The sequence below is a fragment of the Myotis lucifugus genome, unplaced genomic scaffold (genome assembly GCF_000147115.1).
Source record: "Myotis lucifugus unplaced genomic scaffold, Myoluc2.0 scaffold_10, whole genome shotgun sequence".
In the NCBI taxonomy this organism is placed as follows: domain Eukaryota; kingdom Metazoa; phylum Chordata; class Mammalia; order Chiroptera; family Vespertilionidae; genus Myotis; species Myotis lucifugus.
Genome location: NW_005871058.1, coordinates 8273756 through 8287803, shown reverse-complemented (window position 1 = coordinate 8287803; position 14048 = coordinate 8273756). Strand labels below are relative to the sequence as shown.

Below are 14048 nucleotides of genomic sequence, written 5' to 3'. Positions count from 1 at the left end.
CGCGAAGCGAGGCTCACCCGTGTCGACGGCACTAGGCGGAGTTCAGGCAGGTGATGAGTCCCCCAGGTTCGCCTTCCGCCCATTCATCTTCCAGTTTCCCCCGACGAAGAACTTCCCTGGAGGGCGCCATGTCGTCGCTGAAGCCGACACACTGAAGGTCAGCCTCACGGCGCAGCCGCGGCCACTGCCCGCTTATATAGAGCGCGGAGAAGCAGAACTCCGCCTCCTCGGCCATGGTGCGCCGCCTGCCCTGCCCAAGCCCTGCCCCGCGCCCGCCCCGCGCCCGCCCCGCCGCCGCCCGTGTGCGCGGTTCTGACGTCTCCCCCTTTCTTGTCGCAACGTTCTAGGGCTCGGGGCTCAGTCGCCGGGGCTCGGAACGAGGCGAGACCTACGAACCCCTGCGCTCGGGGGTGGGGGACCCTCACTTCAAGCCTACAGCTCCGGGCAGGGGGCAGGATGGTTCCCAGGGCAGGTCCAGCCACTCCCACTGCGGGGCCGCCCGCATCTCGGACTGGGGGGCCCCGAGGGCCATCTCCCAGCTCGGGGAGAGGGACTCCGCCCGTCCAGTCCCGCAGACCTGACCGCGGAGCGGGTACCTTTGACCCCCGCAGGGGACGCCCGGCCCAGCTGTTGGACCAGGGACAGGGTTCAGAGGGAGGGCCGGCCCATTGGCACAGAGACCGTGCAGCTGCGAGAGGCGGTCGGAACCCCGAGGCCCCGGGAGCAGCCCCCTCCTTGCTCCAGTTGGCCAGGCCTGAAGAGGCTGCAGGGCCTGGGCCAGGGCTCCTTGGCCACTAGGGACGTGGGGGAGTACCCCCTGCCCCCTGGTGCAAGTGTGTGGGGCTGCTGGAAGGAAGAGCTTTTGCCCCCAGTTTTGCTCTGTCACCCCACTCCAGTTCCCCAGATCTGACAGCCTCTAGCACTCACCTCACCCTGTTTCCCAAGAGCTCCAAAAACCACGGAAAAGTAGAGAACTGCCTACAGAAGGGGCAAGGCTGGGAGTTTTTGGACACGGCCTTCCTGCTAGCCCCAGGGAAGAGAACTCCCACTGTATCAAACAGGACACAATTTCACCCACTGTACTTTTATTCACATCATGTATTTTGGCATTTTCCAGAGGACAGGGTAGAGACAGGGTAGAGGAAAGACTGAGGCAGGAGGGCGAGGGGGTCCCCATTTCCCTCATATCCCTTCTGACCCGACCACACAGGGAGCAAACACAAAGGGGAAGGGGGAGCAGGGACACCCCCTTCTGTGGAAGAGGCTGCACAAGGCGAGACACACACACACACACACACACACACACACACACACAAGCCCCTTCCACACCAGGAGCTGGCAGGACTAGAGAAGCAGAGGAATGAGGGCCCAGGGGGAGGGGAAGCAACGCAGTCTCCTCACAGACAGGCAGCCACCCTCCGTCCCCTTCCTGCTCTACCCCAAAGTCTCTCAAGTGTCCCTCCACTCTGCCCAGCCATTCTCCTAGCGCCTCTAGCTTCTTCCCTGCTGCAGGGGACAAGAAAGGAAAAGGGTGCAGAGCCAGAGGCTGCAGTCCACTCCCAGCCCCTCTCCCTCATGCCAGGTGGCCTGCCCCTGCCCCTGCCCTCCGCGGTAAGGGTCAGGACAGGCTCTTAGCTGGCCACTCTCTGGTAGAAGTAGATGTAGCCCAGGTCCTTGGGCGGCTTCTCAGAGGCACACACTTTCTGGTCGTTGTAGATCACCCATCTGAGAAAGGTGAGGAGAGGTGGGAAAGGATGAACAAACCGGGCAGTCCACAACGCTTCAGCTAGGTTTCTCTGACCCAGCCTCTGGAGTCAATCCTGGTGATTGTGGGGAAAGCCCCCCAGACCTACAGTCCAGCTGCTACCTGTCTGACAAAGACCATTTCCCCTACTCGGTGTCTGCAGATCCTCCAGACACTCCCACCCCCACCCCCGCCCATTCCTGTAAGGCAGGGGTCGGCAAGCTTTTCCTCTAAAGGGCCAGAAGGTTTGGTAGGCCATTGGGTCTCTGATATAACTACTCATTTTCCTCTTGCAGAGTGAAAACAGCCACAGATAATACATAAATGAGTAAGTGTAGTTATGCTCATTAAAACTTCTCACAAAAGCAAGAGGCTGACCCAGCCCAAAGGGCTGCCGTTTGCCTGATGTTTGCTGTCGGGCATTCTCTCATCCCTGGTGGATTTGTGGCTCCCACCAGGCAGTCCTTCACCTTCTCCACACATACTCTAAGGGTTTCCACCACCACTCCCCATTCCAAATGCACACTGTGGCCCCTCACCTGCCTTCCTTCTTGATGTGGCAGACGTAGTGACCACACATGGTGGAGGTGCCCATGTGACTAATGAAGGCAAAGAGCTGGTACTCTAGGGATGGAGAGAAGGGGAGGGCAGAGAAGACAATGAGAAAGGAATCCTTGAGTGACAGTCCAAAGATGTATCTAACAGCTCAAATTCAGGGTGTGTAGGCATGGATTGGGTCAAAAGTCTATCTCCGCCTCCTAGAATCCACCGTCAGGAGTCATGTCACGAGAAAAGAGCTCCTGCGCCCTCTGCCCCGAGGGAAGCAGAGCCGCCCTGGAATGAGGCTCTGGCAGAGCAGACTGGCCTGTCCTCTTTCCCGGGGACACTCACTTCCAGAACCATCCCGCACTTTAGGTCCCACCGGCACAGACTCAGAGATGGAGTCGGCAGCTGAGCGACCCTCCGAGATGTCCATGGCAGCTTCCGCGTCCAGGTCGTCAATGTGGCTGAAGATCCAGTCCACAGCCCGTTCTAAACTGTTGTTCTTGGAGAGGAGGAAAGCATTACATTTCCAACAAGTTCGGGGGCAAGAAAACCGCCAGGAAAGCCTCAGCTCCTCATCACAGCCACAAAAGGGTGGAGCCCAGCCCTGGCCATTCCGCAGTGGCTGTCCTCGGTCTTGCTTACGAAGGATGGAACCTCATTCCCACCCCCTTTGACCTCAGAGGCCCCAGTCCTGAGTTGGGGGCAGCCCCTACCGTGGCCCGCAGAGCTTTGAGGGCCTGGTCCCGGGAGAAGCCCATGGAGACAATGGTGGTCACGCAGTCCTCTGGTGGGGGGTCCGCAGCCGCACTTGTGGAGCCAGGCCCGCTGGAGCCAGGCAGGATGAGGGGGTTTGCAAAATCTGTGGATGCGAAGGGGTTGAAGTGTTTGGGGGAGGATGGTGGCCCTGCCAGGCCCTGCCACCCATCCCTACCTACCTGGATCATCCATGTGAGACATGACCCAGTTCATGGCAGCCTCGGCCCCGCTGTTGCCGGTGTAGTAGACAGCTTTGCGGCAGGCATCCATAGGGAAGCCCATCTCCACCAGCTGGATGATGACCGACTCATCCAACATGGGGGCTGTGGTGGGAGAAGTGTGGGCACGGTGACCGATTCCTTGGGCCACTATTTGCTCCACCTTCTCCTCCTCCCCACAGGCCAGCCCCCAGCCCTCTCCCAACCATTCCACTCCATGCATTTTTCTTCTACAGCCTGGCACCTTATCCCAGAACTGAAACGACAGACAACACAAAGTGGGTCCAATATCCTAAAGGCACAGACCAAAGCTAAAGATCTCACAGAATGGGCCCTTTCTCTGGAGTATGATACGCAGCCCCCACACCTAACCAAAAGGTGACAAGGACAGGGAGGCAATGCTACTGCCATCCACACAGAGAACGTGGCTGGGAGTGCTTCAGTCGGTCCTCAGTCCACCCAAAGAGGGCAGAGGAGATTGGAAAGGGAGGACAGGAGAAACACAAAGGACAGGGTTGTGGGGAGGCAGGCAGAGAAGACCCCCATCAGCAAGGGAGAGAGACAGGCAGGAAAAAGAATCACTAACATGTCGGAGAGGAGAAGTGAGGGGAGCAGAAGGAGTCTTCGTCTTCGTTGCCATAGAAACCAAGGCTACCTTTGGGCTCATCCGGAGTGACCAGGGGTGGGGCAATGTCAGGCAGCTCCTCCTCTCCAGGCTGCAGCCCTGTACCCCTCAACTGGGAGATGTCTAGCTCGTCTGGCATCTCGATGGACACATCTGTCATGGGAATGGCAGGAAAGGGTCACTCAGGAGCTCCCTGAGGCCCTCCCTGAAAAAGCACTTTGGGAATCTCAAGCCCAGGCACCGGATCTTAGCACTGCCCTGTAATCGGAAGCTGTTCAGAGAATACCAATCTTAGGGATCCCGGTGTAATAAAAATAATTGTGGCCTGGGAGTCAGGAGACCTGGATTCCAGCCCTAGATCTACCACAAATGAGCTATGGGCAAGGAAGGGGGGCCTCCAACTTGTGGGACAGGATGATTTTATACTTCTGTGAGTCTCAACTTATCTAGGAATTGAAGTTAAATCAGAGTTCTCAAAGTCAGCAGGGGCCTGTAAGGCCCATGAGAACTAATTATTTCCAGATTATTAAAATGAAAACATCTTAACAATTGAAAAAATAAAACTTGTAAAACTATGAAGATCATGTTTGGTTGTAAATTATAACTCTAAAATCAAAGCAGTCTTGGTGCTGGCCAGGTAGCTCAGTTGGTTAGAGAGTCGTCCCCATATGCCAAGGTTGTGGGTTCGATTCCTGATCAAGGCATATATAAGAAGCAACCAATGAATGCATAAATAAGTGGAACAACAAACCAATGTTTCTCTAAAATCAATACATTAAAAAAAAAATCAAAGAAGTCTTCTAATATGTTTAGTCAGTGCTTTTCAAACTAGACACATTCTGAAACGTCTAAGGTAATGCTTTCTTCTTTCAGAGGAAAGTTAGAGAAACGTTAGTTTACATATATTAAGGCCTCTTCTTTTCTAGCATTTTCTGCTTAACCTCCCCGACGTGTCCCAGCCATCATACCCAGTTTCTTGGGTACCCAGTCTAAGCCGAAAGTGAACTTCTTGATCTGGATGACCAGGTAGTCAGGGAATGAGGCAAATCGTGTGGTCCTAGGGAAGAGAGAATGTCCTGTAACCCAGACAATCCCAAGCCTCTCCTATCCTGAAAGCCCCACCCTGGGGTTCAGCCTCTCATGGGTAGAAGACCTAACAGCCCAGAAGATACCCCATATTCTCATCTCGCCCTGGGCAGGCATCAGAGCATCTGCAAACAAGGAGTGGCGGAAGCCAGGGCAAGGGCTGGCTTGTTGACAGGAGCAGCAAAGGGGTGGACGGCTGACTTCTCTGGAGACCAGCACTCTTACAGATCTCACGCTCATGCCAACACAGTTAGGCAAAAAGTGAAAGCATTTGCTGGAAACCCACACTCTGTTCACCAGTGATACTCAGTGTCTGTCCTGCCAGGATCGAGGGAGGGAGTGGAGAGAAGCAGCACTAAAGTGACCCTGTGCCATGAGAGAAGAGGGAGTGGTTTGGCCAGGACAAGGGACTATGTAGTAATAGGGTCGTCTGAGTCTGCTCCTGCTAGGGCCTCTTGGTTCCCACCAGGGCCAGATTACCAGCCTCAACTGATGCAATTCTGAGATTCCACCCAAAAGAGGAACGACAGAAGGAGACAGAGGCAGATAGTATCGCAGGGACCACCCTGACACAGGCCCGAAACCCTCAGCCCAGACCACCAGGACTTACTTGACAGCTACTGATTTGGCCTGCAGAGCCGTGCTCCAGAAGTCGTCCACCTGCTCAGGGGCCCCGTAGGCCTCCAGGCAGGAGCTGAAGGGCACCTGGGCCCGAACCAGCTCTGGCAGTGGCAGCTTCTCCTCCTCGGCTTGCCGCTTCTTCTCCTCATACTCCAGAAGCTCCTCTGGTGACAGAATTGGTGGGTGGCTCCTTCAGAGGGTGATGCTCTTTCCCTCCTAGCCTGGCCCTGCTGGCTCTGCGTCCCGCCTGACAAGCATCTGTATATGATCTTGCTTCTTTTTAACACAGCTCTGCTGACAGGCTGTGGGCGAGGTTAATCCTACTTCCCCCTATGGCCTCGCTTAGGACCACGGGCTGAGGAGCAGGGCATACCATGGGCTCTGCTCCTATTAGATGCCCAACGCTCTTCATAGCCCTCAGACTGCACCCGCACCCAGGCCTGGCCGAGAGCCCCTACCTTTGTTAAGGGCCGCGTCCATGGGCACAGGCAGCTGCATGATGTAGTCCACCCTCTGCGTGTACTTCACCTTTTCTGTGGCCAGGCACTTGATTTTTTCCTCCACCAAGAAGCGGAACACTTCATTAGGATTTTCAGAACTCCGGCAATTCCTCTATGGGAAAGAGGCAAGTGGGGAGGTCTGGGTAGCCAGGGACTGAAATGGGGGCCTAAAAGGGTCCTTGGGGGTTAGGGAGGCAGCAGAGGGAAAGGGAAGGGAGACGACCCGAGAACACAGGGATGCAGGAACAGAGCGGAGGCCTTCCCTAGTTACCCCCCCTCCCGGATTCGGGCCGGGTCACAGCACTGCGGGACTGTGTTGGGATGTGCTTGTAGTCCTCCCGATAAGCAGGAAGTATCCCAATTGCATTTTCTTTGGGTGTATCCTTCATGAGGCAGCAAACCCATCCAGTGTAAGGACCATGCTTGGCTCTACTATTCTCCTTGGGTGTCATTGCCACCACAGGGCAGGCACAGTGCATGCAGACTGCCAGGTTCAGGGGTGGGGCTGGCAGGCAGGAAGGGGCAGGAGGGGAGGGAGTGATTGCAAGTGGATGGGAGGACTTGGAAGAGGGTCCTCCCTTGTCATCTGCTCAGCCCTTACCTCCACCATGTTGATAAGGTGAAGGAAGAACTCTTGGGCATCCTGCTGTCGGTTGGTGGAGAACTCGGGGTGCCCCTTGCCAACGAGGGCCTTGAACATCCGAGGGGCAATGCCATCTTGAACTTCCTAGGCAGAGCCAGGGCAGCGAATTAGCTGGGGCTCAAGAGGCCAACAAGTGAGACATCTCCCACCTCAGTTTCCCCATCATTCCAGAGCCTGAAAGGGATGGAGTCCTTACTCACCTTGTGTTCTGACACCTGCTCCCCATTGCCGGACTCCGGTGGTAGCTTGGAATACTCTCCAGAGAGAAGGCCATGGCCCAGCTTGGCCCTACGTTAACATCCAAGAGAACCACTTGGCTTTAGTCAACCAGTGATGATCTGATATCTGCTATACCTCTTCCTCCCCAACTCAATCCTGGCTGAAAGCCCTCCTTAGACAACTCTGTAAAACGTGGAAAACCTCAGGTTCCCATCTCAAGGCAGTAAGCATGCCGAGAAGGCAATCATCTGACAGCGTTTAACTGGCCAGGGCTAAACTGCTGCCCCCTCCAGGCGGCAGACAGGCTGCGAGGCGGTCACAGCCTCTGTGCATAGGGCCTGGCTACGTACACCTGGGTGCTGAAGTCCTGGGTTGGGTCCGTCGGGGCGTTCTGGAAGATCTTCTCCAGCTTATCCACATACCTAAGAGTCAAGGGAAGGAGAGCTGGAGGGGCTTTGGTCTGGGCTCAGCCGAAAAGCCGAGGGAGAAATGATCTACCCGCTCAGTGAACAGGCTCCCTCCCCAGTGAGGAGTTACGTGGTTAAACCTCGAGGTCCATTTCTTTCCACCGGCCTGCCCTTCTTCCTTTCTCAACTACGTCAGTATGCAGTGCACTGAGGCAGTCCTCCCCAGCCTCCTCGAGAAAGAATCTGCCTTCCTTCTGCCTTCGTGTCCCACGTCCTCCCCTTTCCCCAGGGTTACATGTCCCTGTTAGATGCTTATCTGATGTCATGGGCCTAAAATAAAGACCATCTGCTCACCCCTGAGTCGGTCAGGAGGCCTCAGAGAGCCCTGGGATTTGGTGTTCTGCTCTCAGTGGGGGCTTGTGTGTGACTGGGAGACTACGGTGCAGTTCTACAACTCACTCCCTTCATAGCACACCAGCCACAGTGTGAGAGGAACTAACACTAGAACAGAGGTCTGAGGGCAGCTGAAAGAGCTGTGTGCCCAGAGGCTGGTGACCCAGAGAGGAGCTGGGGTGTAAGGGGTGCAGAGCCCGGGGGCCGGGGGGAAGGCACCACTCACTTCCTCTGGAAGTCGGGGATGCTGAAGAGCACCTGGACCACTGAGTTGAGGTAGCAGCTGTTACCCAAGTTTCGGATGCCGGTGTAGCCAGGCCCGAACAGGGGCTTCAGTGACACGCCTGACTCCTGGATCAGCTCCCATTCGCCAATCCGCTGGTTCATATCTATCTCCAACTCAGTCATCGTCTTGTCCGTCTGCAGGGAAGGGGCACTTCAGACGAGGGGTGGGCTCAGCCCTGGGTTTTCACATTGATCTGTCACAGATCTAGGACGAAACCCAGCTGGAGCCTGGATGTGCTGAACTATGGAGGTATGCCGGATATCGTCCAGTCTAAGTCTGGGTGGCCACAGCAACTGTCCCAGAGGACAGTCAGCAGGCTTGAATGAGGGAATGAATGAACGCAATTCCCTCTGCCTGAAGCGTGTTTCCCATTCCAAAGTTACCCCTCCTCACCCCTCAGGTCTCCACTCAAGCAACAGCTTCCTCAGAGAAACTTCCCTGATGCCCTAGGCTAGGCCAGGTCCCTGCTGTAAACCATGGCCGCCCCCTCCAATCTCTTTCATAGTACCCCGCACAGTTTGCAATTATTCAGTTATTTGTGTGAGCATATGATTAACGTCTGCTTCCCATATATACTATAAGTCGATGAAAGAAGGACCACACCTGCCTTATTAGTGACTAGCACATAGTAGGTACTCAGGAGTATTCAATGAATGAACAAATGATTCTAGAAAGTTCTTCAAAGCTCACATATCATGGGGACTGGAATAACTGTGGCAAATGCAACTCTCTCCAGTATTCTGCCTCAGGCAAGGAAGAAGGGCCTAACGAGCAGGAGTAAGAAGAATCTGAAGCTGAACAGGTCTTACCTTTTGCATTCTCAGCATGTTGATGCCAAAGTGGGACAGGTGCTCAGCCAGGTTGGGGTCCAGGACCATGTCGTCCTCATCATACGAGTACACATCTAGGATAGGAGGCAGAGGCAGTGTCAGAGGGGGTGGCTCAGGACTGGCCTGACCACCAACGTCACGCCCTGCCCTGAGGGGCCTTGGTGGGAGGGATAGAAGGATGAGCCTGTAGGATAACCCTCTTGGCTCCCTTGAACCTTCTGGGGATGGCTGTCAGGAAAGATGGGGTGAAACAGGGTGAGGGTTGGAATTAATTGTGACCCCGAGGGATAAGGGTCTAGTGTCAGATGGGTTGGGAGGGTTGCTTACTTATCGGATAATAATAATAACTTCTAGAAAGAGGACTGAGGTTTGGAGGGTAACGGGAGATTTAGCCTTCTCTGCAATATTTTCATTGTTTGTCAAGAGAACGTACTCATGTATTATTTGTTCCATATGAAACAAGTAACAGTTAAAAGACATTGTGGCATGGAGGCGGCTGAGGAGGGAGGAGTACCAGCTCCGTCAGGTGTGATGGTGCCCAGCTTGACAGCTAACGGGTAGCCTGTCTCCCTGTAGTGCTCCGCGGCATGGTTGTTGCCCCCACTGCCATCGAAGTAGCGTCGGCCACAGAGGATGGAGCCATCGGTCAGGTTGAGCCATAGGTTTTCTCTCATGTCACACTTGGAGCACTTCCAGCCACTAACCCAGGAGAAAAAAATGGGCTGAAATATGGATCAGGGGTATTGCAGAGTGGAGGAGAAAGGGGACTCTCCGGGCCCTGCCAATCCATGAGCTCTCTGTCCTCCTCTGCTCTGGACATCCCCTGTTTAGTTCTTCTCCCCCACGTCTCCCTAACTGTCCTGCTCCCGGCCCTCTCTCCCACCAGATCCCCCAGGAGGGTGGCCTCTTTGCCCCTGCTCTGGGGGTTGTGCCTCGAGGTCGAGGGGCCAGGTCTCACCAGGGAGGGATTCGAGCAGGGTTGTCCAGCTGCTTGAGGTTGAAGGCATGCTTAGACACCTGCCGTACTTCCCCATCCCAGGCCTGCACCTCCTGCTTGCGGGAGGCTGAGTCGGCCGACAGTAGAGCTTCCACTGCACTGGTCACCTGGGGAAAGCAGAGGGTCAGAGACAGTGCCCAGCCACAGCCCCACGTGCCCCTCTGGCACTTGGTCTTCAGCTTTCTCAGTGCTTGCCCTAAAATTTTTGGAGGGCGGGAAAATGTTCATACCCGGTCTCTGACAAACTCAGGCAGTCCCCCCAACCCATCCCGGGCAATCTCCAAGTAATCTGGCAAAATGACAATCTTCACATCCTCATCGTACTCAAACTTGTCCTCGCTGATGTCAAACCCGCCTTCGACACCTGGTGAGACAGGGAAGAAGAATAGTAGGACAATGGCCACAGGTAAATGTTCCTTCCAGAGCTCAAGGCCCACTGATGAGGCTCATTCCTTTGGGGCTTTCCCAGTACTTCTGAGAGCAGGGAAGACCAGCTCCGGGAGAGGAACGGGACCGCGGTGGTGCTCACCAATAGCGAGCCGGGTGGGCTTCTTCCGTGGGGGGTCTCCAGTGCCCGTAGTGGTGTCCTCCTCTTTCTGCAACGAGGCAGGAAGGCAGGATCAGCAACGAGGACCAGGTCAGGGACAAAGGGGGAGAATGGACGGGATGCACTGAGTTAATCTCAGAAGAGAATGGAGCTAAAACCCATGTGTGCTGGGTTTTCACGATACCAACAGACACAGGTGAGAGGGGAATTGAGGCCTACAGAAGTCAGAACGGAACAGATTCAAAATGGGGGCCCAGTGGGACATGCCAGGATGTCCCCAGGCCCAGTCCCTACCACTACCAGGCGCCGGGTCCGCCGGAGGTGCAGGTAGACACGCTGGCCCGTCTTGTTGAAATGTCTCTCCACATACTGTTTCCCGAAACCCAGGAATGTGTTCATGCAAATGTAGAGGCCACCCTCAGACTCCTGCAGGACAAGAAGCAGGGGAGGGAACACCGGGGGATTAAGCCTGGCCAGGTGGGGAGACGAAGGCCTGGGCTCGAAACTTCTGGTTTCCAAAGAAAGTTTCTGTTCTCTAACAAGGCGTGGCTCTTGGTAAGTCATTTACCTACTTGGTACTTAGTACATGGCTAAGGTTCTCCCCATCCTTTGGTAACAACCAACAAGGACAGCAGGAGCCGAACACCTTTCAGTCACCATTCCTCTTCCTCCTTGCTCCTTCTTTGGAGCCCTCCAATCAACTGCAGAGAACTCCCTCCACCTCTTCTCTGGAGCCAAGAGACCCAGAAAATAACAGGGGACCAAATACCATTGACTTCCAGTACCAGGAACCACATTCAGAGGGGAGCAGGGTCCTTCCTTGGAGAGGAAAGACCTGTAAGTCAGACACTGAACCTAAACCAAGGACAACATGACAAACCCCACCTGATCTCCAGGATTAAGAAAACCTACCAATATGCATAACCCATGGACACAGACAACAGGGTGGTGAAGGCCTGGGGCGGGGGTCAATAGGGGAAAAAGGGGGACACATGTAATACTTTCAACAATAAAGACAAGAAAGAAAAAAAACCTACCAGACTGGACAAGCAGAGATTCTTCTAGTATATCTAACCCCAGAGCTTGCAAGCAGAGATTCTTCTAGTATATCTAACCCCAGAGCTTGCCAGCAAGACCAGACCTTTCCTCTACCATACTCTGCTAGGTAGCTGAACCCGGTCCTCAGTGAGTCTTCTCCCTCCTCTCCTGCTGAAGCCTGACTCCAGGGGAACAATGCCTTGTGTGCAGCTCACAGCTGAACGTGGACCCAGCCGGGCAGGGATCATGCATTCTCCAGCCACCCTGTCACCTCCCCTCTGACCAATAACTAAATCCCCAATGAAGTCCCATCAACCTCCAACCTCAAAGCCAGCCCCTTTCTAGAACAATCTAGCAACACTTGCTGAGATAGGTGGAACACATATAACCCAGGCAGAAAACAAGGAGACAGGTGTCCACTCTAAACCACGGCTGACGGGAGAGGATGGGCTTCCCCCACACTGAGCAAGCCTCCCAGTGCCTCTGTGACTCAAGTGATGGAGAAGGTGGAGGAGGAAATTGGGACAACAGCAGAGTCTTCCCTAAGACCCCCCCAGATCCAAGGTTTTGAGCAACAGCAGGCATCTTCTTCCTGGGATAAAAGCCCCAGCGGCCTTGAAAAATTCTCTGCTGCCATAGTGAAAATAGGGCATCATCAAAGGCAGTTCTTGATCCCACAGATTGTGTTCCACTCCCTGGAACCGTGCGGATTATAAGAGTCATAAACAAATAGAGCCTTTCCCATCAGGCAGGTCACGTAAGCTCTCTTTCTACCATGAACCCGATTTGAAGATAATCAAATGTGCTGGAAGTTTGTGAGCAAAGCAACTCAGCCACACTGGAGCTCGCTTGACTTGGGGTGAGAGAAGTAAAGTGTAATAAGATGAGCTTAAAGAGGAATCCACTGACTTCTACCATCAGTTGGTAATTAAGAAAAACCTTTTCCTCCTGGGAAAGATGGTGCTTCGCCCAGCCATGCCTCTGGTAACGGGGGGCAGGAGGAAACCGCAGGGAGTAAGCTCCTCTGTGGGAAATGGAAAATGCTGGCTTCACCGAGGACTGGGAGCCCTGGAGCTCGGCTCTGAGCAGTCCCCTTTCAGCTTTAGCTTTACAAAAGCCAGACTTCAGAGACGCAGCACATTGTGTGAGGTCAGGCTCAAAGCCTAGCAAACCAAGCAAACCACAAATCAGTGGTGACCCTGCACTTGGCTTTAGACCACACTCCTATACTCAGCATTGCATTAATGATCCTTTCCACTCTGACTTGCAGTTTTCCTGGCCATGAGCTGGTCTGGCTGAACACCCAGGGCAGGGCCCAGCAGCGGCTGGAGGGGAGGGCTAATGAGGGGGGCGGATCCCAGCCAGGCTGCTGCCCTCTCAGTTCCAGGCTCTGCCCTGGCCAGAGCCTTGCCTCTGCTTGCGGGTGACACAAGAAGGGAGAAGAGCAGGAAGGGAGGTGCCGGGTGGAGCCCGCATAACGTGAAGCATGGTGTGGGTGGGTGGTGGCTTTGTCTAACTAGTCAAGAGTGCCAGTGGGATGGGCAAGAGGCCTTAGTGTCCTGTAAGAAGGAAACCATCTCTCTGAAAATACTTTGAAAAGGGCCCCCTCTGCTTTCTGTGAAGCGCGGGGAAAAAGAGGGGGCCGCGGGAATGCTTCACCTTAAAGGAGAAACGACTAGAGCTTTCCTCCCCTCCCTACCACCAATGACCCACCTCCCCGCCCCCTGTCCATATTAATCATGGGTGGAGGCTCTGTAGCTCGGCCTTTCTCAGAAACGGCCTTCCTCGCGGCCACTTCCAGACTACTAGCTGCCTAGGAACCGCAGTATCCACCCCCCAACCTCAACCGTGGCCCAGAACAGTGGAGGGTCGCCCCATCCTTCCTACACGAGACTACAAACCCCGGAGAACCATGCGCGATAGGCAAGGCCAACTCCCAGGCTTTTGCAGGTAGCCACTTGGGAGATGTAGTCCGATGATCGGGTTGCGCCCCTAGCTTAGAACGGCAGAGGGGAGAGAGCGACTACAATCCCCACAGTGCTCCACGAGACGGGGAGCGGATGAGGTGGGCGCGGTGGCTTCCGGGGGCGGTAGTCACACGGCAGCTCCAGCTAATTAAAAGCAACGGCAGGGAGTAGCATGGGAGACTACACGTCCCATGGTGCATCGCAAGGAGGCGGTAGCCCAAGCCTTGCAGGCCCCGGCAGAATGACCAGGGCTATGGAAGGAAGTCGTGCTCGCTGCGGACGTGGGGAAGGGGCTTACCGGTGTGTCGAAGGAGAAGGCGCACTCGTCTTTGTGGACCCGGTCTCCAGCCTTAGGGACCCGGATCGTCGGTAATACTGACAGCAGCGCCTCCTCACTCAGCTCCGCCATGACACCGGCAGTAGCTCCTTCACACAGAGCAGCTCCCACCTTTCCTAGTCCCCCTCCCCGTACTCTGGCGGTCCAATGAGCACTACTCGTTAGGTGCATGCGCTCCAGGGAAGACGCGTGAGAATGGCAGTTGGACGGAGCCTGCCTTCCAGTGCTCCGCCCTCTGCCCTACTCTTGACTAAAGCCAATGAAAAGCGCCTCCAATGCAATCGATGG

At 55.1% G+C, this 14048-nt stretch overlaps 2 protein-coding genes across 7 annotated transcripts in view; both read right to left on the bottom strand.

Moving 5' to 3' along the window:
• TPI1 (triosephosphate isomerase 1) overlaps positions 1–256 on the bottom strand; it is a 3139-nt gene extending 2883 nt beyond the window's left edge. Inside the window, 3 exon segments of the mRNA XM_023749988.1 lie at positions 28–60; positions 63–114; positions 116–256. Of these exon segments, the coding sequence (XP_023605756.1) occupies positions 28–60; positions 63–114; positions 116–235 (205 nt within the window). The 5' untranslated portion in view covers positions 236–256.
• Positions 257–1068: 812 nt separating this feature from the next.
• Positions 1069–13993, bottom strand: USP5 (ubiquitin specific peptidase 5). 6 transcript variants are annotated; one of them, XM_014451621.2, is made up of 20 exons: positions 13722–13993; positions 10713–10844; positions 10401–10467; positions 10102–10235; positions 9833–9978; positions 9389–9573; positions 8854–8948; positions 7985–8178; positions 7309–7380; positions 6940–7027; positions 6698–6823; positions 6055–6208; positions 5586–5760; positions 4858–4946; positions 3851–4042; positions 3226–3369; positions 3004–3149; positions 2636–2789; positions 2284–2368; positions 1069–1725 (listed from the first exon to the last, which is right to left on the bottom strand). In XM_014451621.2, the coding sequence occupies exons 1-20, from the start codon at positions 13929–13931 to the stop codon at positions 1632–1634; spliced, it is 2682 nt and encodes an 893-aa protein (XP_014307107.1). In that variant the 5' UTR covers positions 13932–13993; the 3' UTR covers positions 1069–1631. The 6 variants fall into 6 exon arrangements, with proteins under 6 accessions (XP_014307107.1, XP_023605744.1, XP_006084234.1 ...); XM_023749976.1 differs by having other exon boundaries at positions 2288–2368; XM_006084172.3 differs by having other exon boundaries at positions 3920–4042.
• Between the last annotated feature and the right edge of the window lie 55 nt (positions 13994–14048).